Below are 24,702 nucleotides of genomic sequence, written 5' to 3'. Positions count from 1 at the left end.
TCTCTCTCTCTCTCTCTCTCTCTCTCTCTCTCTCTCTCTCTCTCTCTCTCTCTCCTCTGCCATCTCTAGGCCGTGGCTTTCCTCTGGTTGAGGGGTGAGGCTAGTCCACCAGGCTAGAAAGCACGAGAGGCTACTCAAGGCTACCCCTGACACTTCTACCTAGATGAAGGGAGGTGGGGGGAAGCCCAGCGCCCCTGGGAAGCTCTGGGTCAGATGGATCCACGGGAGAGTCTAGCTCTGAAAATCAGAAGAATAAATATTACTGGACAAGCAACCAAATCTGTGATGGTCTTAAGACCTCAGCGTGGGTAGCTACGAACGACAGCTCCGCTCCTAGGCATGTGACCATACGAACGTGAGCATTGTTCTGTGTTGTGGGAACAAGGACCATGGGGCCCAGCCTGAGTGAGGGCCTGGTGAAGAGCGAGTTACAACTGTATGAGCACAGGATAGGAAGACAGTGGGCACGCTACACCTGCCAATCTGCTCCCTCACCCTCTTTGCCCTAGGGAAGCCACAGTACCTACACACTGGGGAGGAGATTGACGGTGTGGACATGCGGGCTGAGGTCGGGCTCCTGACTCGGAACATCGTGGTGATGGGAGAGATGGAGGACCAATGCTACCCCTACAGCAGCCACATCTGTGACTTCTTTGACTTCGATACCTTCGGGGGTCACATCAAGGTAGGAATCTGCCTGGCTGAGGCTCTTAGCCCTACAGGAGGGATTAAAGGTGTGCGCCACCACCGCCTGGCGGGTCATTCTTTTTAATAATGTCAACAAAGAGGTTGACCAAAAGAAACTGAGAGTTCACAGAGAGAGCTCTGCTGGCCTTTGAAGTGGGGAGTCTTGTGGTTCAGACCTATGTTTTTAGGGATTCTAGAGCCTCCAGTCCCTAGTCCGTGGGTACTTTCTGGCTATTGTCACCACGTACCCAAGACCACAGTGAAACCTAGAGGAGACAGTAGTTCTCCATCACACAATCTACTGCCGTGCCTCCCACTCATGAGAAGGGTCTTAAGTCCCCACGACTCTGTCGCCCATGAAGCCCAAACTCTGCTCAGACTCATTCTCAACACAGCTCTCTGGGCATTGGCTGCTGGACTAGTGTTCCAGTTGGTACCCAAATCTAGGGAAATGATCTGCATATCAAACTCCAGCTCCTCTGGTAGAAGTTGGCCGAGCCTGCTTCTGACTCGCGTCATTCCAGACTGTGCTTTCTGCGGAGCTCCTGGAAGGCACACATTGCCTGGCCGAGCAGTTTCCCTGTGCTGTGACCACTCACCACTCATAGGCACACCCCCCAGAGCAGAGACTCAGGGTATCTCCAGAGAGTCAGCACCCCCTTCCTTCCCGGGAGAAGGCTTCACACAGTAAGCAATGGTACCCTGAAGTCTTCCAGTCCCCAGCACTCCTGTGGCAGGTTTTCTGTCACCCCCACCCCCCCCAAGCATTTTAGGATTATCCCTTCTTCATTGGTGGCTATGGAGATGGCAAAGGAAGATTGAAGCAAGTCTAGCTATTGTCCTGGGCACTTCCAATCCAGAGTTCATTATTCTGCAGCATCTTGTAAAACCTTGCTGCACTTCCTTAGTGAAAGAGGGCCAGGCATCGTCATCCATGTGCACAGAGCCTCATTGATTTGTTGAGTACCCAGGAGGTACTCCAGGACAAAGGACTGGAAAGGTGACACCTCTGTCCTCTGGGGATGCAGGTATCAGATGGGTGGCAGGGATCAAAGGCGGCCTTGGGGCTCTTTTAACTTTCACTCTCCTGTTGCAGTTTGCCCTGGGGTTTAAAGCCGCCCACTTGGAGGGTGTGGAGCTAAAGTACATGGGGCAGCAGCTGGTGGGCCAGTACCCAATTCACTTCCACCTGGCTGGTGACCTGGATGAGCGGGGAGGCTATGACCCACCTACGTACATCAGGGACCTCTCCATCCACCACACCTTCTCCCGCTGCGTCACTGTTCACGGCTCCAATGGCCTTTTGGTAAGTACCTGCTGGAAGGGCAGCCTATCTAGGGACTTAGGCCATGCAGGGAAGGGAGATCTTGGGCTGTGCCTTCTCTCACCTGCTTCTGGTGTGAACTTGGACAGACTACGGAGTCAGCCAGGTCTCCGGTTTCCTCCTGGGAGCCCTGCAGAACAGGGTTACCTTTCAGTTTGCTTGGGTAGAGGATGTGTGTGAAACATTCCTGGCTGTGTTATCCTAGCAACCCATCTGCGGAGCAGGGAGTCCAGGTATTGCCAAAGAACAGGCTGGCTTTGGGGAACTGAGCAGGCATGCAGGACACTAGCCAGGACAACATGGGGAGCCAGCCCCTCAGTGAGTTACAGGCTTCGAGAGCTGGCAGGGGGCCATCCCCAAGAGTCTGTGTTAATTTAGGTGGGGAAATCAAGAGACTTATGGTAGGAAAAGGAAGACAGTGAGTTGGGGCACCCCCCCCCATTCCCCAGATCTAGCCTGGGACAATGAGTCAATAGTACCCATAGTAGAGTCAGAGCCTTAGAGCAGAGCCCTGGACAGCTTTGCCCAACCAGCAGATCTGTGCAACACTGTAAACTAAGACTTCCTCCTGCCCAGTTCCCAGGAATGTCAGCTGCCAAATTAGAAAGGAGCATCTCTCGGCTGCCTTGTTATCCAGCTAACACATGGCTGGGGTGCCAGCTACAAATACCTAGTGGCCGTTCAGGGATCTCCCACCACGCAGTTCCGAGCTGAGCTGTGCTTGCCAGATCTGGAGGCACAGACTCACTGCAGCCTTTCCAAGGCGGAACCAAATTGCACTGTTTGCCATCTAGACAGCATCCAGGTCTCTGGTTCTCTGAGCCAAGCAGACAGCAGCGGGGCCATATCCCAGGCAGACCTGAAGTTTTGCAGATTGGCTTTGCATGCTCTCGGAATGTGCATTTGTATGCCGTCCTGAATGCAGCTGCTCTGGGAGCTAGCCTTTCACGCTGGTGTGTGTTTCTTTGCTGCCTGGGTTGCAGGGTTTACCAGGGGGTGACTACGTTTCAGGGAGAGGGTTCAGTTGACAGAGCCAGAAGAGGCCATATAGACACAAAGATGCTGTTGTGGTTTAGACTGCAGGGGCCCCAGGCTGGGGAGCAGAGGATGGTTTCTCTAGCATAGTCCCTTGTCAGACGTGGGTGGATCCCAGATAAGTAGATCCCAGCTGTGTGGAGCACCCCAAGAGGTGTCTCGGCAACTTGCCCCACCCCAGCAGGTCCTGCAGTGTCCCAGGAGGCCAGCTAGCTCATAGCTCTTCCCCGTCCTCTGTCTGTGTACCCCATCCTTGGGACCAGCTTCCTTCATCCTCAGCCTGCTTCAGGCAGCCCCCCCTTCCTCTCATTTATTCTTTTATCTTTTTTATAAAAAAAAAGATTGTTTTATTTTATGTGTATCAATCTTTATATGGAATGAAGGCGTATGTATGTATGTATACCATGTGCTTGCCTGGTACCCACAAACGTCTGATGAAGGCATGAGATCCCTGGAACCTGGTACTAGCCAATGAACCCGAGTCCTCTGCAAGACCAACAAGTGCTCTTAACCACTGAGCCACCTCTTCCAGCCCCTTGCAGTTCAACATCTAAACCAGTTCCCTCTTCTGACACAAACACAAGCCCTTCAGCTTCTGCTTTCCTGTGTTTTGGAGACAGCTTTTAGCAGTATGGCTCTAAAATACCGCTTCGTTTAGCAAACCACTGCTCTTCTCTCAGCCCATGCATCTCTTCGCTCTGATCAAAAGTCACAAACGTAGAGTCGCAGGAAGCGATGGAAACTCCCTGGGCCTCAGTTTCCTCCAGTGCATAGTGAAAATGCTGATAGAGTCAGCTTCAAAGGGCTGTTGTGAGGGTGGAACCAGATAAAACAAGTGACGTACTTCGAGGGGGACACAAAATGGTGGTAGCACCATGTGCCTCCGCAATTCTATGTGCTCTGTGAAAACATCCCTGCTTCCGGGAGATAGCAGCCAGCATATGCCTGCACCAAAAAGTAGGGCCTGTTTAGTTAGGTGCTTTTGGCAAAAACTGCATGAATGTGCTCCCTCTCTGACACTTTGAAAGATCCCAGTGCATGCTCACATACAAAGGGTCTCCAGAAAAAACTCACCAAACTGATTGCTCTCTTAGGTTGAGGGCATCCTTCTGGCAAGGTAGTGTGGCCCACCATGGTGCTGGTGGGTGCAGGGGGGAAGCCTGCCTTCAGAGGGAGGCTCCACACACACTGTCCCCAGGATGTTAACAGGTGTAGGGTGGAAGAAAGAATCTTCCCACTGAGAGGCTTTACATACATTCTCTGCTGGGGCCATAGGGAAATGGACTCAGTTTATTTCCGTGTGTGCTTGATGTGTATGTCGAGCTCTAAGGCAGGACCTTGAACATTGCCTTCCTGTTACTGGAAGGCAATCAGTATATTCCTGGCCTGTAGCAGAAGTACCAGACTCCAGTGTGAGATCTATTCTCTCCTACCTCCTTCCTTTAAGAGCAGAAGGAAGCACACCCTTCTCCACCTGGGCACTGGCTCACAGTTTATCTTTACTGGAAGTGACAGGGGGATGAAACCAACAGCAGGTTGTCACAGCCTCCATGCAGGCTGGGCCACGCATGGCTCTGTGGGCTAACAGGTCCAGGCAGACCCTACGCTCTCCATCTTTGGGGCCACACCCTTCTCTTGGCATTCTACTAAAGATATCTGGGGCCCAGGATGGGAAACCCAGCATCTTCTCTGCCAGCTGCACAGCCCTGGGAATTATGGGAGAGGCTTCCATTTTCCCTGGCTCACCCCTTTTCTGATGTCTTTGAATGTGTCCCCCCTTCCTTTTTTTCTTTCTTTCTTTCTTTCTTTCTTTCTTTCTTTCTTTCTTCTCCTCCTTCTCCTCCTCCTCCTCCTCCTCCTCCTCCTCCTCCTCTTCCTCCTCCTCCTCCTTCTTGTTGTGGTGTTGTTGTTTCGAGGTTTTGAGACAGAGTTTCTCTGTAGCTTTGGAGCCTGTCCTGGAACTCGCTCTGTAGACCAGGCTGGCCTCGAACTCACAAAGATCTGCCTGCCTCTGCCTCCCGAGTGCTGGGATTAAAGGCATGCGCCACCATGGCCTGGGTGTTGTCAGGTTGCATAGCTGCTCTCATCTTTCCTTTCCACTTGAGCCCAGATGTAGGACCCAGATTTTTATCTTTCCTTTCCCACAAAGCTACCTTGGTCCAGGACTTCACTGGGAGACTGAGGTACAGAAAAGGAGGGTAGAGAGTATTCCAGAACAGCACCCTCTGGTCACACACTTTTCCTCAGGCAGCACCTGACCTTAGGAGGGAGCTCTGCCTCCCCTTATCCTCTCCCCTCACCCCTTCCCACCTCCCCTGCACAGTCTGGGATGCATTCCTTCCCTTTTTAGATAGTGTTTTCTTCTGTTTCCTCTCCCAACTTCTGTTTGCATATTCAAAAGCTCATTAAGATCTGCAGAACAAATGACCCTTGCCTGCGCTCCAAGGCCAGCTTCTTCTCGGGGAATTTTATTTTTAAATTTTTTAATAACAACAGAAGCTTGGAAATGAAATTTCTTTTTAAAATGGCTGAATTCCATGTGGAGGCTTCCCGCTGGTATGTCTGTGTGAATATACATAAACATTTGTGTGTGTGTATATATACATACAGATACATATTTATAATATCATACCACCCTAGATTTCAGGAGTAAATAACATCCTCTTTGGTACCAGGAGTCCCTTGAGGGAGCCAAAATCTCTCATTTTGAGTCCCAGTATCAAATGGCCTGGTGTTTACATAGAACCTGTGCACAGGCTCCTGCTTTAAGTCAGTCACCTCTAGGTGGCTTATGCTGCCATGCAAAGGCCTAGTAAACAGTTGGCACCCCATATCGCTTGGGGAACTCAGCCAAGGGGAAAGAGTCAGTGCCTGTTTCTCACAGGCAATTTTTTTAACGAAATATTTCTGGTCTGAGCTTGATTGAAGCTATAGTGGAATCCTGCATATCCAGAGAGTCAACCTGATCACTGATTTCTGCTTGTGTCTTTTTAATTGAAGCATCGTTCTTTGTAGAACACACAGGTTGCTGACGGAAGCCGATTCAGACTGTGGTGACTGTGTAATATCTTGACATACACAGAACAGTCTTAGGACCTAGAGCTGCCCGCTACTGGTCTCCACTAGTGCTAGCCACGCCCCCCCCAAATGCCCTGACTCAGTGACAAATAAATCAAGGGCCACTAGTGCTAGCCACGCCCCCACCCAAATGCCCTGACTCAGTGACAACTAAATCGAGGGTCACGTTAGTTGAAACAATACCTGACAGCTGTTTCTGGGTCTTTCATATGAATTTTCTCCTTTACAATCTCCTGCTCAGGCCCTACTAACCACAGTGGAAGACCTAAAACAGCTTCCAAGAATCATGAGCTGCTCTCGGCAGGCAAGAAGATGCTCAGAAAAAATGAAAGGGAAATATAGTTTTGGTTTTCTCAAAGAGAATGCCAAGGAGTTACACATTATTTCTGCTCAGCATATAAGGAAGGACAGCCCCAGAGAGAGAAAAAGAGAATACTTATTTAGCTGGTATGTCTGTATGTATGTATCTATCATCTACCTGGCTGCCCATATCTCTCTATTTCCCTATTCATCTATTTGTGCAACCATCATCTGTTTCTTATTTACCTATATATCTAGCTAGCTAGCATCTGTATCTGTTTCTCTATTATCTATCACCTCTATCATCTATCTATCATCTATCCATTCGTCATCTATTTATATCTATCTAGCTACCTATATATATATATATATATCATCTATTCATTCATTATCTATGTATCTATCTACCCATCTATCTGTTCATCCATTTATTATAACTAATAATCAACTTCATGAAGTGTTCTGAGGAGAAACAATCTGAGCATGTTTTTAGTATCCCTCTATCACTCAAGGGATACTCAGGGTTACAGAACCAGTCTGTGGCTAAGAAAGGTGTGAATTACTCTTCCTCCCCTGCCCCAGACCTTCCTTCTCCTTTGTCCTTCTTTCCTCCTGGCTCTGTGAGAGTTATTGCTCCCTCAAGACAGTGGATTGGTCTCTGTTTCAAACAAGATGGAGATCAAGTCTGAGTTCGGTCCTTGCAAAGAGAGAGACTTGGGGCATCCAAGTCAAGTGACATCCATTGAGCTAAGGTTGGAACATGATAACGTGTGTAAGACTGTAAGACACTGGACATCTGACAACAGTAGCTGTTTTCGGGTGAAGCCCTTTCTGTTTGGATCGCCTCTCACAGGCCTTAGAGGCCAGCTCTTCCCTGAGTGCTTGCTAGAAAAATGTTCCTGCTCGTTGACTCACTCTCAGAGAAGGGCTCCTGACCATGTGATCTAAAGTGCAGGGCAAATGGGTCGGGACAAGATAGAAAGATCTATGAGCAGAAGACGGGAGACTCTGAGGGTACCAAACGCCCTGGGATACCCACCTCCCCTCCCTGGGCACGGTTGCCTCCTCTGCAAAGCCAGGCCCTGAATACGATCTTAGAGGTCTCCGCCAGCAAGAGCAGCCGAATCCCCTCCAGGCCAGTCTTGCAGGGCTATTTATAACACGCTTTCATTTCTCACTAGAAGAGAAGGACGCATCCCACTGGATGACCTTGGCATTGGCTGAAATGCCCGTTGAAGGAGTGAATAGGCTTCAAGGTCACACCCTCGCCTGTTGTCAAAGATTAAAGGAAGGAGGCTTGCTTAGGAGGCTGAGAGCTTGGTGTGGGCAGGCAGTGTGGTCTTCCTTGTGAACACACAGGCTTGAAAACACCCATGTCCCTGCCATGGCTTTGCCCACAGAAATTTGCTGTGTGAGACTACAGCGAGATGAAAAGGTCTAAGAGATCAGCCAGCGTTCAGCTGTGGAGGGGCTTGCTGTGAGGATGGTTCTAATAGCTTTGACTGCCCTGAAGTTAGGGAGCAGGCACCTGCCATGGGAGAGCCTGGAGGTACTGGGGTTGCTCACCTTGGACGAATACTTTTCCATCAGAGACAGTTTTGTCACCACCCCTACTCAGTGAACTACAGAATAATGAAAGTCTGGGACCAGCTTGGGGTTGGGGAATGGGGTGGAGTAGGGTTGCTTTTGGCATCTGACAGGGACAGACCAAGGTTACTGAGCGCCCTACAGTGAGAAAGACAGTCCCTTGTAGTGGCATCAGGGCTGAGGGCATGGCCTCGGTATTTCAGTCAGTGCCAAGGGCATTTGGATAGTGTGCAAATTTTCCAGCTCCTGGCACAGTGGTGGCTCCTTAAGAGGTGTGGGTTGATCCGAGGTCACAGGGAAGCGGGGGAGATCTCACTGGGTGAAATCACTGGACAGTCAGGACTGGAAGAACACAGTAAAGACGAGAATGCTCCCACCCTCATCCACTGTACCCCGTGAGCTGAGATCATCTCTGCTCGGGCGTTCGAGCCAAAGCAGGAGTCTTTGTGGGAGAAACACTGTCGTCAGAGTCTGGCGTGAACAGGGAACTGGGACTCGGGATAGGGCTCTCTAAGGATTCCGAGGCCTTGGAGATGATGGAGGTCAAGTCCAGAGCTTTGTGGTTGACAAGGCAGGCAGGCTGGTGTGAGAGCCACCTGGTGTTGTTTCTGAGACCACGCTCTGCTCTCACCATGTCTCTTCAAGACGCTCTTTCTGATTTTCTGCGCACTCTGTAGTTCTGGGAAGGTGGCCCAGCAGCTGGTTCTCCCAGCCCTCTCTGGTTTTCAGCCTGGGGTGTGAAGGCATCCTGAACCAACAAACTGGCTTGGGTTCCAGGGATTATAGCAGTGTGTTAGTGCAGACATTGATGAACCACCCCTCAGACTCGCCGTGGTGCTGCCACCTGGGGGAGCTGCCCCGCCTCCCACTCAGGCCCTGGAGACCCTCTTCAGGACGTCCTGGCAAGCTCCACAGAATTGTCTCTAGAATGAGCGTCTGGGTCTCCCCCTGGAACCACCTACAGACTTCTGAGCTCTCATCCCTTTCCCTATCCCCTGGAGCCTCATCCCCGGCACATCCCACCAGAGAGTTCCCGTTGGCTTCCTTGTCCACCCTCAGGCCTTTACCTGGGGGTCAAGGTTGCCTCCACCCCTACCCCCCAGTCTACTTAGGTCTGGTGTAGTTGAGCATGTTTCACACTCTGTGAATGAATATTTGGGCACATGCACAGGTGGGTGCTGAGTGAAACTCCTTTCTTGACCCTGCAGATCAAGGATGTGGTGGGCTATAATTCCTTGGGCCACTGCTTCTTCACTGAAGATGGGCCAGAGGAACGCAACACTTTTGACCACTGCCTCGGCCTCCTTGTTAAGTCGGGGACCCTCCTCCCATCAGATCGGGACAGCAGGATGTGCAAAGTGATCACGGAGGACTCGTACCCAGGGTACATCCCTAAGCCCAGGCAGGACTGCAAGTAAGTATGTGCATAGTAGTGTAAGGTGTGCCCCTTACACTTGGGTCTGGGGAAGGAAGGGTGGGAGGGATGATCTTGAACGTCCATCATCCTGCCTCAGGACCTCTAAAAGGACCTTTAAAGGCTTCCTGTTTACCTCTGCCTGTTTCTCAGAGTGAGGTCCCCATGGTAGCTTCTCCCTCCTCCTTCCTCCCTCGTGAGTCTCACTAGTGCTGTTTTGTCTGGAGAACTCTGGCTCACCTGTGGTTGAATGCCACATGGCATCCTGGTGGACAGGAAGTAGCTGCCACACCAGCTCCCAATACGTACCCATCAGCCTGACCACAAGAATCTCTTTCTAGCCAGAGAGAGACCCAAACAGTGTTACAGAGACACACACAGAAAGGCAAAGATAGAAAAATACAGATAGAAAGTCAAAGAGACAGAAGCAGACAGATGCACAGACAAGAAAACAGAGACACACAGACAGAAGCAGGCAGACGGGAAAACAGACACAGAGAGATAGTAGACAGATGTAGAAGAAAAAAAAACAGAGAAACAGACTGAGGGACACAGAGATGCAAAGACAGAGAAAGAAGCATAGGCAGACACACAGACACTGAGACAGAAAGGCAGAGACACACAGAGAGAAGAGACAGAGACACAGGGGAGAGACACAGACAGAAAGAGGCAGATGCAGAGAACCGCATGGCTTCCTGCACAGATGCCTTCCTTAGAAAGGCTTGCTTTCTCGGACCCACGTTCCTGCTTCTGTAGAAGCACAGACTGCATCTAGCCTTTGCAGTCCTGAACAGTGCACAGCTTAAGTGCCCGGCCTTGCAGTGAGAAAATGACGCCTCAAACAGACACATCAACGATTTCCCAAATCTCCGACAAGAGACTTTTTTCCACTAATATTGGTGTCTCGCACCCCCCCCCCAACTATGCAACAGAAAGGATGCTGGTAGCCCCTTATCTGACCCTGTTCAACCTCTGTCCCTTCCCTGTAGTGCTGTGTCCACCTTCTGGATGGCAAATCCCAACAACAACCTGATTAACTGTGCGGCTGCAGGGTCCGAGGTAAGCAGAAATAAGCCATGGGAAAGCTCTGTCTTTCTGTGTGTCTGGCATGGGCTGCCCTGCAAATGTGTGTGTTCAGAGCCCAAGACCACGCCTCCATGTGTCTGGAGAGGGGGAGTCTTGTGACTTGGTGTTAAATGACAGTCCTGCCTGTCACTTCATGACCCCGGTGACCGTAGCTAATGAGTAGTTTGTTTTGGCTTGTGGGTTAAGGGACTGCATGCAGTCCATAGCCACGGGGAAGGTGTGATGGCAGGTGTTACTTGGGGCCGCCTCAGTGGGAGCTCATTCACATCTGGGTGGACCGAGAAGCAGAGAGAGGGGCTGGAGAGATGGCCCTGTGGTTAAGAGTACTTATTTTTGCAGAGAATCTGGTTCAATTCTCAGCACCCATATGGTGGCTCACAACCATTCATAACTCCACTTTCAGGGGAATCCTATGCCTTCTTCTGACATCTGTGGGCACCAGGCATACACAAACATACTTACGAACAAAACATGCAGGTACATAAAACATTAAAACTTAAAAAAATTTTTTTTAGAAAAAAAGACAAGACAGGAAGTGGAGCCAGGCTATAATCCTCAAGTCCTACTCCCAATGACCCCACTTCCTCCAGTTCATCTCCCCCTTCTAAAGGTCACACCAAGAAAGCTAGAGTCACTAGCTGAAGACCAAGTATTCAAACACATGAGGCCTTTGGGGACACTCATATCCAAACCATGCCAGAGTGCTAAGCAACTTATGCACAGTAACTCTCTATGAGTTATTTTTCCTTTGGATGGTACCTGATGCATCAGCATGGTAAGCTAACACCAAGTGATTCTGACATCAAGGCTATGCCCTGGCCTAAGGAGGAAGCTGCAGCAGGGAAACCTAGTGTTCCCGGAGCCCCGAAGAGCTGGATGACGGCAGCTGGGAAACATGCCCCGTGTTCTGCCCCAGTAGCCTTGCTCTCCCCTGCTGCTGGTTTTGCTTGGGTCCTTGACCCTGATCCTGTCTGTTGCCCTTCCTGGGCCTCAACTTCCAGATCTCCAAGGAAGACTGAAAACCCTTGCTTTCAGAACTCTTATCAATTGGGAGTCTAACCTCCACAGGGACCTGGTAATTCCGACAGTAGCAGATAGGGCGGGGCTGGTGTGAAGAGTGAGCGCTGTCAAGTAGTCAAATCACAAATTCGAGTAACCTTGAGTTTCTCCTTTGGTCCAGTCGAGGACTGGACCACATGGGTGTGTTTGGTAATGTGTGATGTCCAGGCAAGCACTGGACCACATGGGTGTGTTTGGTAGTGTGTGGTGTCCAGGCAAGCACTGGACCATAAAGATGTGTTTGGTGGTGTGTGGTGTCCAGGCAAGCACCGGACCACACAGTTGTGTTTGGTGATGTCTAATGATGGCTTTTTCTGCTCACAGTACTGCATCCCTTCCCGGAGCCTGGGCCACTCAATCAGGAGTTAACTGACACTAATTACTGTGGCTCTCTCCTCTGCCCTGTCCCAACAGGAAACAGGATTTTGGTTCATTTTTCATCATGTGCCAACGGGCCCCTCTGTGGGAATGTACTCCCCGGGTTATTCTGAGCACATTCCACTGGGAAAATTCCACAACAACCGAGCACATTCTAACTACCGGGTGAGTCTCTCCATGCTGCATCACTATGGCCAGCCTGTTCATTCCCCTGCCCCTACCTGCCTGGAACAGCTACATTCTTACCATGGGTCCAAAGCAGCCTTCCACGGCCTGCAGGTTACTGACCATGCACCACAAGTCTCCTTTGGGGGCCTGCCTTTGCCAATCACAGCATCTGCCCAACCAAAGGAGCAAGGTGTGCCTTCACTCCAGGCTCCCCCTCCAGGAGGATGCTGGGTTGGACATCGGGTTTGATTCTGTGATGCATTTGTGGGCATGAGTGATGTTGACTATAAAATTAGGTCTGGCCATGAACTGAGGGAACTTTGGACATGGTTCTGAGGTAGCATTGGCATCCTAGACTTTCTCCCTTCTTTTTGGAAAGTGGGTGACTCCATCTGTGCAGCGCTATCTCAAAAGGTTGAAAATAGGAAACTTCTTGACCACCTTCACTGATCGCCCCCCTTTTCTGAGTACCAGTTTGTACCCTGCTCCAAGCTAGGTGCTAGAGTAAAAAGGGGAGGATTGGGATGCCTGGGACTTCAGTATGTCAAGAACTTTCCCATAAGGACAATCTTTAAGTCTGGAGCTATTGGACACATCAAGAAGGTCTGGGGACAAGGATGAGATTAAAGATGACAATACTCTGTGGACCAAGATGGTCTCTAGGACATCAGGATGGTGTCTGGTCCAATTCTTAACAGTGAAGACAAGGAAATTTGTACTTCCTGGGTTTGTATATAAACTAGACATGATGGTACAGACCTTTAATCTCAGCTCTCTAGAGGTTGAAGCAGGAGAATCAGGCATTCAAAGTCCTCCTTGGCTACATAGCAAGTTTGATGCCAGCCTGGGTTACATGAGACCCTGCCTCCAAAAAAAAAAAAAGTCTTTAGAAAAGAGCCTTTCTCCTCAAGTCAAACGGGAGCCATGAAAAGGCTGTAGGATGTCATTGACATCAGGGGAAAGAAAGCTAAGTTCAGCATTTCATTTGAAAGTCTGTGACACACTTCTGAGTACAGCCTTGTTTGGGGGTCTAGGATAAAAATTCTCCAAAGCAATGTACATTCTGTATGTAGAATTGGCTCTATGACCCCAGGTTAAACACTCTTAGACCCCAGTTTTTTTGTCTACACCCCCCACAGGTCACCTTGTTCCAGATCTGGTCAGAGAGATGCAGAGTGGGGTGGGCTTTCTTCATCCCTCACGGTAGTCCCTGTTCCCATAGACATGTTCTGAGAATCATGCTGGGGTTTACTAGCACGCTCAAAGGCTTGTGCCTAGGCTGGCATGCAAGGGTGGCTACGGGCAACTGTGATAGCTAGTGTGCCCTCTCCCACAGGCTGGCATGATCATAGACAATGGAGTCAAGACGACAGAGGCCTCAGCTAAGGACAAGCGGCCCTTCCTCTCCATCATCTCTGCCAGGTACTAACCCTTGGGACCACTTGTCCCTCGGGACCTCTCTCCTTGCCTGCTCTTCTCCCGCTCCAGCCATGCATTTCTTCGCACAATGAGTGCTGGCTAGCTGGCAGGGAGCCAGTTGTTGAGATGCAGTACTGTACTGGAGTCTAAACTAAGTCTGAGTTAGAGTCCAGGCCCCAGTAGCCAAAGGGAGACCAAGATCCCTAGACCCAGATCCCAGTGCAGAGCCAGGACCATAGAACAGTAGGAATGGCCAGAGCCATAACAGAACTGGGTTGGGATGCAAAGGTCATCAGAAAGGAAGCCTTCGCTGCCACTTAATCATAGACAATGTGATTTATTAGCCGGGCTAATAAATTAAGCCAGAGCTTAGCTGAAGACCAGAGGCTGCTTTTAAAATGTTGTTGTCAAGCCTGGACAGGGTGGTGCACAAATTTAATTCCATCCAGGATTTAGGAGGGGAGCAGAAAGATCTGTGAGTTCAAGGTCAGCATGGTCTGTACAGTGAGCTCTAGGTCATCCAAGGTGATGTAGTGAGACCCTGTCTCAAAGAAGACAAAAGAAGTTATTGTCAAAGCTTCAGGGTCATTAGCAAAAGCAGGACCTCTTGTCCGGCTCCTATGAGGAGCTAGGCCCTAGAGATGGAATCTCCTGCCTCTGGGAGAAGCTCAGCTTGTCCATACTGTGCCTGCCTGCCAGTGAATTTCTGTGGAGTCAGAAGTATCTGAGAACCTGTGAGGGGAAACCATCTTACAGAGGCCAGAAGGAGTAGTACCTGTGTCTTCCCATGCTCCAGGTACAGCCCTCACCAGGACGCAGACCCCCTGAAGCCCCGGGAGCCAGCCATCATCCGCCACTTCACTGCCTACAAGAACCAGGATCACGGAGCCTGGCTGCGGGGTGGGGACGTGTGGCTGGACAGCTGCCGGTGAGTCTGGAAGGGACGGTGACACACACTGTCACAAGAGAGTCTTGACTGAGGAGCGAGCAAGGCACAGGGGATTCTAAACATACTGACGTTCAGCTCTGTGCTCCCCTGAAAGACAGGGATGTAGGATGGCAGCAGAGTGACGGATATACCCACAGTGCGGAATGCTGAGATAATTGTGGGGATATTCATGGCTGGTCTTTTTCGTGGTCCTTGGCTGGTCAGTACAGGAAGGGAAAGGGAGCCATGGTGCTGGGCACTCAAGGTGTGCCTAAACTTTGGTTTTACTTCTTTCTCACTATACTTCTCAAGAATGCAAATTTAAAAAATGCAGAGTTCCAGCTCCATTAATGATAAACTGAGGTTCAGTTAGCGAGTGTCTCACATTGCATAGCTAACGAGGGTTCAAATGAGACTTGATGCTCTAAGCCCAACAAAAAAGGCCCCAAACATTGATTTACCATGAAGTCCCCAGAAGTCAAATGGTTCTCCTTCTGCAAAGAAAATTATGACACATCCTGCTAATGAGGGTGCATCTTCTTGTCCTTCAGCAGACATTCTAAGGAAGCTAAGCATTCAGTGCCCAGTCTGGCTGGCTCTAGGGTTGAGGTCCCACAAATAGACAAAGTTGGCATGGTCCAGAGCCGACAGAATGGTCTCTTCCAGGACTTTGAGAATTAACCTTGTGTGGTTTGTGGGAGTTTGAGGGGGGCAGTGTGTCTAGATGCAGGCAAGGATGGGAGAGGGTACCCCTGAAGATGGGAGAATGGAATACCAAATGGATACCACACTCCAAGTCAGGTGAGGAAGAATCACAGAATGCAGAGTGTGGATAAACCCAGCCTTCAGCACAGAGAACAGGCATGGGTGGATGCTGTGTTTTTAGACACGCTGAGATGGAGATGCTCATAAAGCATGCGGTGAAAATGCCCGCAAATCTTCCAAAGACAAGATAGGATGAATGTCTAGCCTTAGAGTCCCCAACAGATGAGGGGATAAGAGAGCTATGAGTGTCTGTGAGGTCGCTGGGGTCACAGCAGAGCATGGAGAGACCACAGCAAAGCACCAGGAGATACCAGGGAGGAGGAAGGAGTGAGAGAGCCTGGTACCCTAGGTGAGCCTTGGTTGATTGGTTTGAATGGCTAGATCTCTGAAGGGGAAGCACAGCGTGCTGGAAAGGGGCTGAACATGAAGTGTGAACTGGGGAGCTTGTAGAAACTAGGATCACACCGGTGTGACTGACACAGAACAACACAGGATTGGGCCTTCCAGGCTTATAGGAGGCATGAAGCCCTTGGAGAATCAAGAAACAGCAGGTGGTGGGTGAAATAGCCCCTGGGGAAATGAGCCCCTTGGGGAGCCCTGGGCAGAAAGAGAGAAAGGGAACAAAGGAAGTGAAGGCAACCCAGATCTAAGGTCCAGCTCCTTCATGAAGCAGAACCAGTTGCCTCCAGAAACCTGCTCATGCTGACCCTAAAATTGTGCAGAGTTTCTGGGGAGCAGCCGTGATCAGCATAGTGTAATTATGGGGTTTGTTCTTGCTCTTCTCAGGGACAGAGCCTCCCTGGTTTTTGAGAAACTTGTAAACTAGTGGTTTGAGTTGGCTGAGAGTAGTCCCCACATGGTCCACCTTCAGTCAGTGCTGGTCCTGAGGGCGAGAAAGCACCCCCTCCATTTCTCCTGATCGACCTCATAGGCCCCAGTGGCTCGGCCCGAGGTGGGCTAGCAAGAGAGGCATGTGACACCCAGCTCTCCTGAAGTTAATGCTTCATGCCCCCAAATGCTGAGCACTGAAGACCCCTGCCAGTGTGGGGTACAACTTCTAGCTCTCCACCAGACACTTCAAGGAATACCCAATCTGCGAAGAGAAACCCGACTATCCATTTTCTGGGGAGAGTGGAAAGTTACCATTTTCCTCAGTGAAACTCCTCCCTCGATGGTCCACAGTGAGACTCCAGCGACAGAGAAGGGTCCTTCCTTCTATATTCTCATTGACTGTGGAGTGAGAGTGTGTGCTGACCGTCTGTTCTTGTCCCCAGGTTTGCTGATAATGGCATCGGCCTGACCTTGGCCAGGTAAGAAAGAGTAACTGTCATTGTGATGGGCCTTCTGTGGGAGCTTATATTTGGACATCTCACCCCCCAACGTCTCCTCTCTGCAGTGGTGGAACCTTCCCATACGATGATGGCTCCAAGCAGGAGATAAAGAACAGCTTGTTCGTTGGCGAGAGTGGTAACGTGGGCACAGAAATGATGGACAACAGGATCTGGGGCCCGGGTGGCCTGGACCACAGCGGAAGGACCCTCCCCATAGGCCAGTAGGTTTGCAATGGTGGGCACTGCGCTTTTCTGTGTGTGGCTTGAGTCACAGCCACGGAAAGAAGGAAGTTAGTTAGTGTTGACTCTGAAGTTTTTGGCGAAGAACGTGAATGGGAATGAAATCTGGAATGAGGAGAGAAGTCCAGAAACAGTATAGACTAGATGCCAACAAGTACACAGCCATCAAACACATGATATGGTCCTAGCCAGTGTTCAGGGAACATGGTGTCCAGAAGAGGGGTTCTGACTCTCCATAACAGCTCACATGAAGTCTTTCATCCCCTTCTGAGTATGGCAGAGAGGCAATCAGGCCACTTACAGGAGGATGAGCAGAGGTGATCAAACCTGCAGCCATGTCTCACACAGATCAGATTCTTACACCAAAACACAGACCATCGCTAGGTGGTCGCCTCTCAAGGCTGCCACGCATACAAAGAAGCAAGACTTGCTCCACTTAGGCCTTAGAATTGACTTAGTTGTCTCTTTGTGAAAATGATGGTTTTTGCTGCTACAGTCAGGACAGAAACACACAAACTGAACCTTTCAACCCGGGTGCATGCATGTGGTTCTCCCCAAAGATACCCTAGAGGCATACTCAGAGGTATATGCCTGGTCTTCTTTGGCCAAGCTGTCAAGAAGGCCTGGCTCCCACCTTAAAGGACGTGTCTGACCCTTTTATTTACAAGTGGGTCTGAGTCTGCATCTCTAGAATTTCTTTCTAGGAGGTTGCCAACCTCCAGGAGCAGGATATTCTGGTAACTTCCCAAGGCAATCATGTCTATGGAAGCATGGCAGGTTCAGGCAGGTTCCTCACGCTGCCTTTGAGAGGAGAGACCTAGAAAGGGCCGTGTAGTTTTGACGGAGGTATATTCTGCCTGACTAGAAGTCGATTAGGATCTGAAGCCCATGGTTTGTGTAAAATGAGCAAGAATGTGCTGACCCCCGAATACCGTAACTGGGAAAATGCACGGGAGCTCTCCCTCCACAAGAATCAGGATTCGAGGTGATGACACCATCAGTTACAAATATAAAAATATGGAAATGCAAGGGGATTTGGGGGCGAGTGGAGGTTTCTTTGGGAAGCATACACAGTAGCTGGGAGCCTGAAGAGAAGACCAGGAACAGCTGGGGACAGCCTCTCTCTGGAGACAGATACTTTGTATGCTTCCTTTTCCTTCTTCATTCCCTCGCTTCCTTAAGTTTGCTGTGGAACAGAAGGGAAGGGATCAAGCCAGAAGCAAAGACATGGGCATAAGTGAACATGTTAGATTGAGAAAATGACAAGCTTAGATTTGTGACCAGCTCTGAGAAAGGCCACCAAGCAGACTGACCAATCCCTCCTGGGTCATCTTCCATACCCTGCTCAAGAGTCTCAAGCGAATGGGAAGGATCCCTCTAAGCCCCTTCTCCCTGCCAGGCAAGGGTGAAGTTTCCACGTCATTAATTCTTCCCTGGTCCCTCCATGTCTCCCAGCTGCCACCTCTTCCCACTCCCTTCCTGCTGCTCTGAGTATCAAGCCTTCTCAGGGGCCCTGTGTCTGTCTGTCTGTGGCCTTGCTTTTCTAGCAAGAGCAGCCTTTGCCTCTGGCCATACTTGAAAGTTACATTGTCATTCTTTTTATCATGGCCCACGCTACGTGGTTCTGTCCTTCCAGTGTCCCAAGCCCAGCACATTGCCGCTGGGTAGACTTACAGAGGAAGCTCATCTGGATCTTAATCTGATTAAATTGCCATAGCAACTAAAACTAGGACGATAATGACTAACAGTGTTCCTCTCCCGCGGGACAGAATATTGGCAGTCTCTTGAAGTATTTACACTATTTTCCTACTGACTAGACACACTGATGGGAAGAGGAGAGAAATTGTCTAAACAGAGGTCCCTGAGCCAGCGACTAAGTAGACAGCTATTTATCTCCCAGCCTACCGTTCATTTATCCAGCTAGCTGTCCATCATACCCCTCACCCACTCATGTGGTCACCCACATACCACTCATGTGGTCCATCCATCTGCTCATGTGGTCACCCACCTACCGTCCATCCATCTGCCATCCAGCTACCTACAAGCTCTTAATCTCTTCATCTACCCACCATTCCTTCATCTGTCTGCCCATCCATCTACCCAAGCATCCAACCCAATCCATCCATCCTTTTTCCCAACATCCTTCCATCCACCATCTCTCTTCAGCAGTCTTTCTTATCACTGACACTGTGTCCATACATGGCTTCCCAGTGAGTTAGTTGACTTGATGAGTCTCAGTGGAGGGGGTTGCTGGAGGTGGGAATCGGGAATAACACGGAAAAGCTCTTACCAGTCACCTCCGAAGAAGTAACAACACAGAGTTCATCTAATGTCTGACTTCCTTAACTCCACAGGAATTTTCCAATTCGAGGGATTCAGTTCTACGATGGTCCCATCAACATCCAAAACTGTACCTTCCGCAAGTTCGTGGCCCTCGAGGGCCGGCACACCAGCGCCTTGGCCTTCCGCCTAAACAATGCCTGGCAAAGCTGCCCCCACAACAATGTCACCAACATTGCCTTTGAGGATGTCCCGGTGAGTATGGTGCCAGGACAGACTCCTGGCATGGCCAGGCTTTGAGTTATGACTCACATGTCCCCCACAGTTTAGAGATTGAGCTGTCGCCGCCACCACCACGAGGGTGGAATAGCTTCCTCCAAGTAGGCTGGACTGGGTCCCAGTTTGCTTTCTGCCCAAACTGGAAAAGTACAAGCTCAGGTCACAGAAAAAGGTCAAGTCTGGGTGAATGCCCATTGGCCTTCAATCCATGCCCCAGTAAGAACCTAGAGATAAACTTGGGGTTCTGAAGTTGTTCCTCCAGACCCCTGCCACACCGGATGTTGGGACCAGGCTACTTAAGTTGGCACAGGTCATCTCCCAACTCCAGCAGTGTCCAAGGGAAGTCTTCTGAAGACATTGTTTAACTTCACTCTGAAAGTAGAATGTAAACAGGGGCCTCCTGGCTGTAGATAAAGAAGGTGGAGGAGCTGAGGGTCAGGGGAGCGGATCAAGGCTGTCTGTGGGGCCTGCTACTTCTAACTATTCCCGTCTCCCCTCTTTGCCCACCCCCTACTCGGTTCTTCCTCCTCCTTCCTACTACTGCGTTTGCCTTTCTGCCCAGTCACTGGTAAGATAGGGAACTTGAATTACTTCATTTCTTCACACAGACCCCTGAGGGCCTGCAGGAGGTCAGTCACAGAGATATCCCATGGCTTGCACTGTGAGGTCGTCTTCAAATCCAAAGCACACAACTCACAAGCTCATACACAATTCTCACACACGGGTACTCCCTACGCACTCTGTGTACAGGCTTTCTCGCGCAGGCACTCATCCCTCGCTCCTCCCCAGCTCATTTGCCAGAATGCTCACACTTACTGACTCCTGAGCCCCTCCTTCATCAGGCCAGCCTCCAAGGCCACCTACAGCAGCCAAACCATAGTGAGTGGAGCCAAAATTGTGCTCTAATTTTCGGAGTTGAGGCACAGTGACACTCTGTGTATCAGAGTTCCATGAGATGGTCATCCGTGCGGTTTCCTCCAGTGCCCAAGGGCAGCCTCCGTCTGGCTGCTTTGTAATGTCAGAGGAAATTGGAAACTTTACCCTGGCCTGATGACGGCTGCAGTTTCCTTTCACCTTCGGGCCCAGCCTTATTTTCCTGGGCTCTGTTCAGATTACTTCCAGAGTGTTCTTCGGAGAGCCTGGGCCCTGGTTCAACCAGCTGGACATGGACGGGGACAAGACATCTGTGTTCCACGATGTGGATGGCTCCGTGTCCGAGTACCCTGGCTCCTACCTCACTAAGAATGACAACTGGCTGGTTCGGCACCCAGACTGCATCAACGTCCCAGACTGGAGAGGGGCCATCTGCAGTGGGCGCTATGCACAGGTGAGGATGCCACCCTAAGCCACTTGCTTGTCCACTCCAGTGACAAGGACTCTCATTGCCTGGCATGTGTCCAACTCTGTTGGGTCAAGAGCGAGGCAGAATTTTCCTTCCTTGCCTTTCCTGCCCCCCCCTCCCATTCCATGGGATTTTCATGGTCTAAACACTGCCCTGGGGTGTTTCATGTTAGGGTACAGCACCTACTAACCGCTGGCCTCCAGCTCACACCCTGGGAGCCTTGACGTTCTTGTGTGTGAACTTGAGCTGAAAGCTGAACTCACTTTAACCATTATTTTAGGAATGATTTCAGATGATGCAAATAAAATCCCTCCTCCCGTGCCTTTTTAAGACATAGAAATGTAATACAAACCATAACTTTCCGGGTAGTCATGTTGAAAGATAAAAAGAAATGAGACATTAATTCAATAATATTTTTACACATACTCAAAATGCTATCCTTTCAATGTGTGGTTAATATAAAAATTATGGAGCAATTTTTTTTCTGTTCATGGACTTCAAGCGTACGCATATATTTTATATTTCTAGCCTACTTCTTTTTTAAGTATTTATTTTACTTTTGTGGTAAGTGCTTTGCCTTCACACAGGCACCATATGCATGCAGGTGCCCATAGAGATCAGAAGAAGGTGCCAGATCCCCTGGAACTGGAGTTAGGGATGGTTGGGAACCTCTAAGTGGGTGCTGGGAACTGAACCCTGGTCCCCTAGAGGAGCGGCAAGTGCTCTTAACTGCTGAGCCGTTTGCTCTAGCCTACGAGCCCATTTCTTATTCTCAGCAAAGCTGCAGAGACCTAGCAAAACAACCAAGCTGTGTTTAATGAGAGGAAAACCTTTTTCAGTGCTCTTGGTTTGAAATGGATTGATTGATTGATTGACATCGTGACTCAGATCTGCATTTTGAGGTTTAAAGTAATTAAAATAGCATTTGAAAACTGGTTCCTGGGCCACACTGTTCTCATGTCCAGGACTCAATGGGCACACATGACCCATGACTAACATGTGAAACAGTTGTATAATGTTTGGAGTGTAACAACCGGAAATAATTGACATTACCCTGTGACCATCTCTGCCATTTCTTGGATGAACGACTGATGAATGAATGAATGAATGAATGAATGAATGAGGAGAAAGAGGCCAGAGAAAATTGTCAGATTAGGAAGAAAGTACCTGGACCAGGTGGTCCAGAGGAGAAAGAAATATGTGATAACCGTGTCTTCCTGACCATCCTACAAGGCAGGCATTCCTATCACCACAGTGGACATCAGAAAGCTTACAGGATATTTAATTATGTCTTTTGATGCATTGGACAGCCCTGTAAGATGGACAAAGTTGAAGCTCCTTTTTTCATCTTACCTAGCATATATATGTATATATATGTGTGTGTGTGTAATATATATTATATGCACATAATATACATGCATATACACATGACACTAGCACATTTTATATATACACACACATACACACTAGAAGGGAAGAGAGCACGTTCTTACCAAAGCACATCATTGCACTTTGGTGCAATGGTCTCTTCTTGGTCTTGACTGCAGAGATATCACTTTATGGATATGGGATGAGCCAGAGAGCTGAACAATGTCTTGTGTATGTGTGTCTGATGTATGCATATTATAGTATGTGTTTGTGTGCTTTTCCCTGAGTGCCCATGCCCACCTTCTGTTTTGACATAAGCTCCCTTGAGCCCCTGAAGTCACTGTTTTGACTAGGCTAGATGCCCAGCAAGCTCCCAGGAGTCCTGTTTCTGCCTACCCCCAGTGCTGGGGTAACAGACACATGCTGCCATGCCAGCTTTTACATAGGAACTGGGGACCCATACGAAGGTTCTTAGGCTTTTATAGCAGACTTTTTACCTGTTGAGCCCCCCAGAAGAGTGTCTCAAATAGACCTCAGCTCTTTGCCCCTTGGAGACGTAGGGGCTGCCAGTCTTGTTTTCCAGTTTTTTCTTGGAATGAGACAACATGCTCTCTTCTGGTGGGTTCTGATATATACACTACCTGGCCCACGAGCCGGGAGGCAGAGCGTGAAGTAGGGCAACACACGCAGACAACTCTCCTAGACTGTGAAAGGCCATCTAGAGAAGCATCTGAGTATGCCCCCTCCCACTGGTCACGGTGCTCCCAGGCCCTGACATGACATCTCAACTGCTAGGGAGGTGGAGGCAGGAGTATTACAAGTTCATTAGTAGACCAACCTGGGCAGGCAATTTAGAGAGCCCTTCCTTGACTCAAATTGTAGAAAGAGGCCTAGGGATACAGCCAGCGGTGGAGTGCTTCCTGCACCCGTAGTGTTTAATGCATATATGGAGAGAAGAGGGAGAAAGGGAGAAGACAGAGGTCAGGTAAGAAGGATGAACTGAAGAAGGAATTCGGAAAGGAGGAGGAAGAAGGACGGGAGGGCCCCTCTTCCCCTTTCTGGTCTTTCCACACATGCATCCATTTTCCACGGTTCACCACGTAGCTGGCAGCCAACTCCTGGCAGTTCCGCTGGTCACTTTTTGGAAACCCCAGAAAGTGGCTGCTGAGCATAGTGTAGCTCAGACTGTACCCACTAGCGGGGATAGATGTCCCCTAGTTTGGTCTTCCTTCCATTCGCGCTCCATAAAGAGACGGTGGCTCTGAAAGGGCCCTCTGTGATCGGATGTTAGCCAGGCCCTCTGAGACAGTTCTTCTAACAGCCTTTCTGTATGCTTCAAAGATGTACATCCAGGCCTACAAGAGCAGCAACCTGCGCATGAAGATCATCAAGAACGACTTCCCTAGCCACCCCCTCTACCTGGAGGGGGCCCTCACCAGGAGCACGCACTACCAGCAGTACCAGCCCGTCGTCACCCTGCAGAAGGGCTACACCATCCACTGGGACCAGACAGCCCCGGCTGAGCTTGCCATCTGGCTCATCAACTTCAACAAGTGAGTCCGAGCAGCCAGGATCACGTGACCCAGGACAGTGGCGCTGCCTGAGCTCAGGCAGAGACAGTGAGAATTCCTCGTGGTTAGTGGGGACCTCAGGACTCTCAGCCCTGCAGGAGGTATCCAAAGAGGTTCTTGTCACCCACCATGTCTTTGAGAACCCAGAGACGTGGGCTCAGGATGCATTCGGGGTCCGCCTCAGGCAAAACAGCTAACCTCTTAAAAGGCTTGGTGTGATTATTGCCTCCCAAGTGCACAAAGCATATGTAGTGAGCTAGTGAATATAGGGTAACTGCCACCCAGCTCCGGGCATTACCGAGTGCTCAGGAAATGGGAAAAAGCTACAGAATGTTGCTGCTGTTATTTATGGGGAAGGACACAAAGCTCCAAGAAGATATCTTAATTACTTTTCTGTGGCTGTGGTAAGGCGTCCTAATAGAAGCAACTTAAGGAAGGAAGGAAGGACTTATTTCAGCTCCGGGGTTGATGTTAAAGTGTGTCACGGTGAGGGCATCGTGTTGGCAGGGGCTTGAGGCAACTGGTCACATTGCAGACAGAGAGCAGAGGGAAATGAACACTTCTTTTTTTTCTAATCTATTTATTTATTATGTATACAGTATTCTCAGTATTCTGTCTGCATGTATGCCTACAGGCCAGAAGAGGGCACCAGATTTCATCACAGATGGTTGTGAGCCACCATGTGGTTGTTGGGAACTGGAAGGGCAGGCAGTGTTCTTAACCACTGAGCCATCTTCTCCAGCCCTGAGATGCATACTTCTTAATTCAGTCTAGGACCCCGGTGGATGGAATGGTGTCACCCACATTTAGGGAGGATCTCCCCACCTCAATCAACCTAGTTAAGAAAAATCCCTCACAGGCTTGGTGAGAAACTAGCCTAATCTAGATAATCCTTCCCAGTATGCCCTGGGGGATTACAGCTTTTCCCAGGCTGCTCAAAGACCTACCAAGTCCATCCGTGTAAACCACGGTAAAGAGGAAGTAGTCAGGGTGAGGGCATCAGATCAACTGTATAGGTTCACATTCAAACATTTCCTACATCCATCCTGTACTCATCGCTGTG

General features: G+C 49.8%; 1 protein-coding gene across 1 annotated transcript in view; it reads left to right on the top strand.

Annotated features, from left to right (window-relative positions):
* Cemip (cell migration inducing hyaluronidase 1) overlaps positions 1-24,702 on the top strand; it is a 140,760-nt gene that overhangs the window by 101,001 nt on the left and 15,057 nt on the right. Inside the window, exons 12-23 of the mRNA XM_005357690.3 lie at positions 510-685; positions 1,784-1,993; positions 9,220-9,425; positions 10,415-10,484; positions 11,985-12,113; positions 13,453-13,538; positions 14,332-14,463; positions 16,503-16,538; positions 16,625-16,780; positions 19,154-19,334; positions 20,470-20,685; positions 23,410-23,621. Coding sequence (XP_005357747.1) covers positions 510-685; positions 1,784-1,993; positions 9,220-9,425; positions 10,415-10,484; positions 11,985-12,113; positions 13,453-13,538; positions 14,332-14,463; positions 16,503-16,538; positions 16,625-16,780; positions 19,154-19,334; positions 20,470-20,685; positions 23,410-23,621 — 1,810 coding nt within the window. The remainder of the gene's footprint in view (positions 1-509; positions 686-1,783; positions 1,994-9,219; positions 9,426-10,414; positions 10,485-11,984; positions 12,114-13,452; positions 13,539-14,331; positions 14,464-16,502; positions 16,539-16,624; positions 16,781-19,153; positions 19,335-20,469; positions 20,686-23,409; positions 23,622-24,702) is intronic.

This window comes from Microtus ochrogaster, chromosome 22 (genome assembly GCF_000317375.1).
Source record: "Microtus ochrogaster isolate Prairie Vole_2 chromosome 22, MicOch1.0, whole genome shotgun sequence".
NCBI classification, from domain to species: Eukaryota; Metazoa; Chordata; class Mammalia; order Rodentia; family Cricetidae; genus Microtus; species Microtus ochrogaster.
Note: the sequence above shows the minus strand (reverse complement) of the source record. Positions and strands in the feature narration are given on the sequence as shown.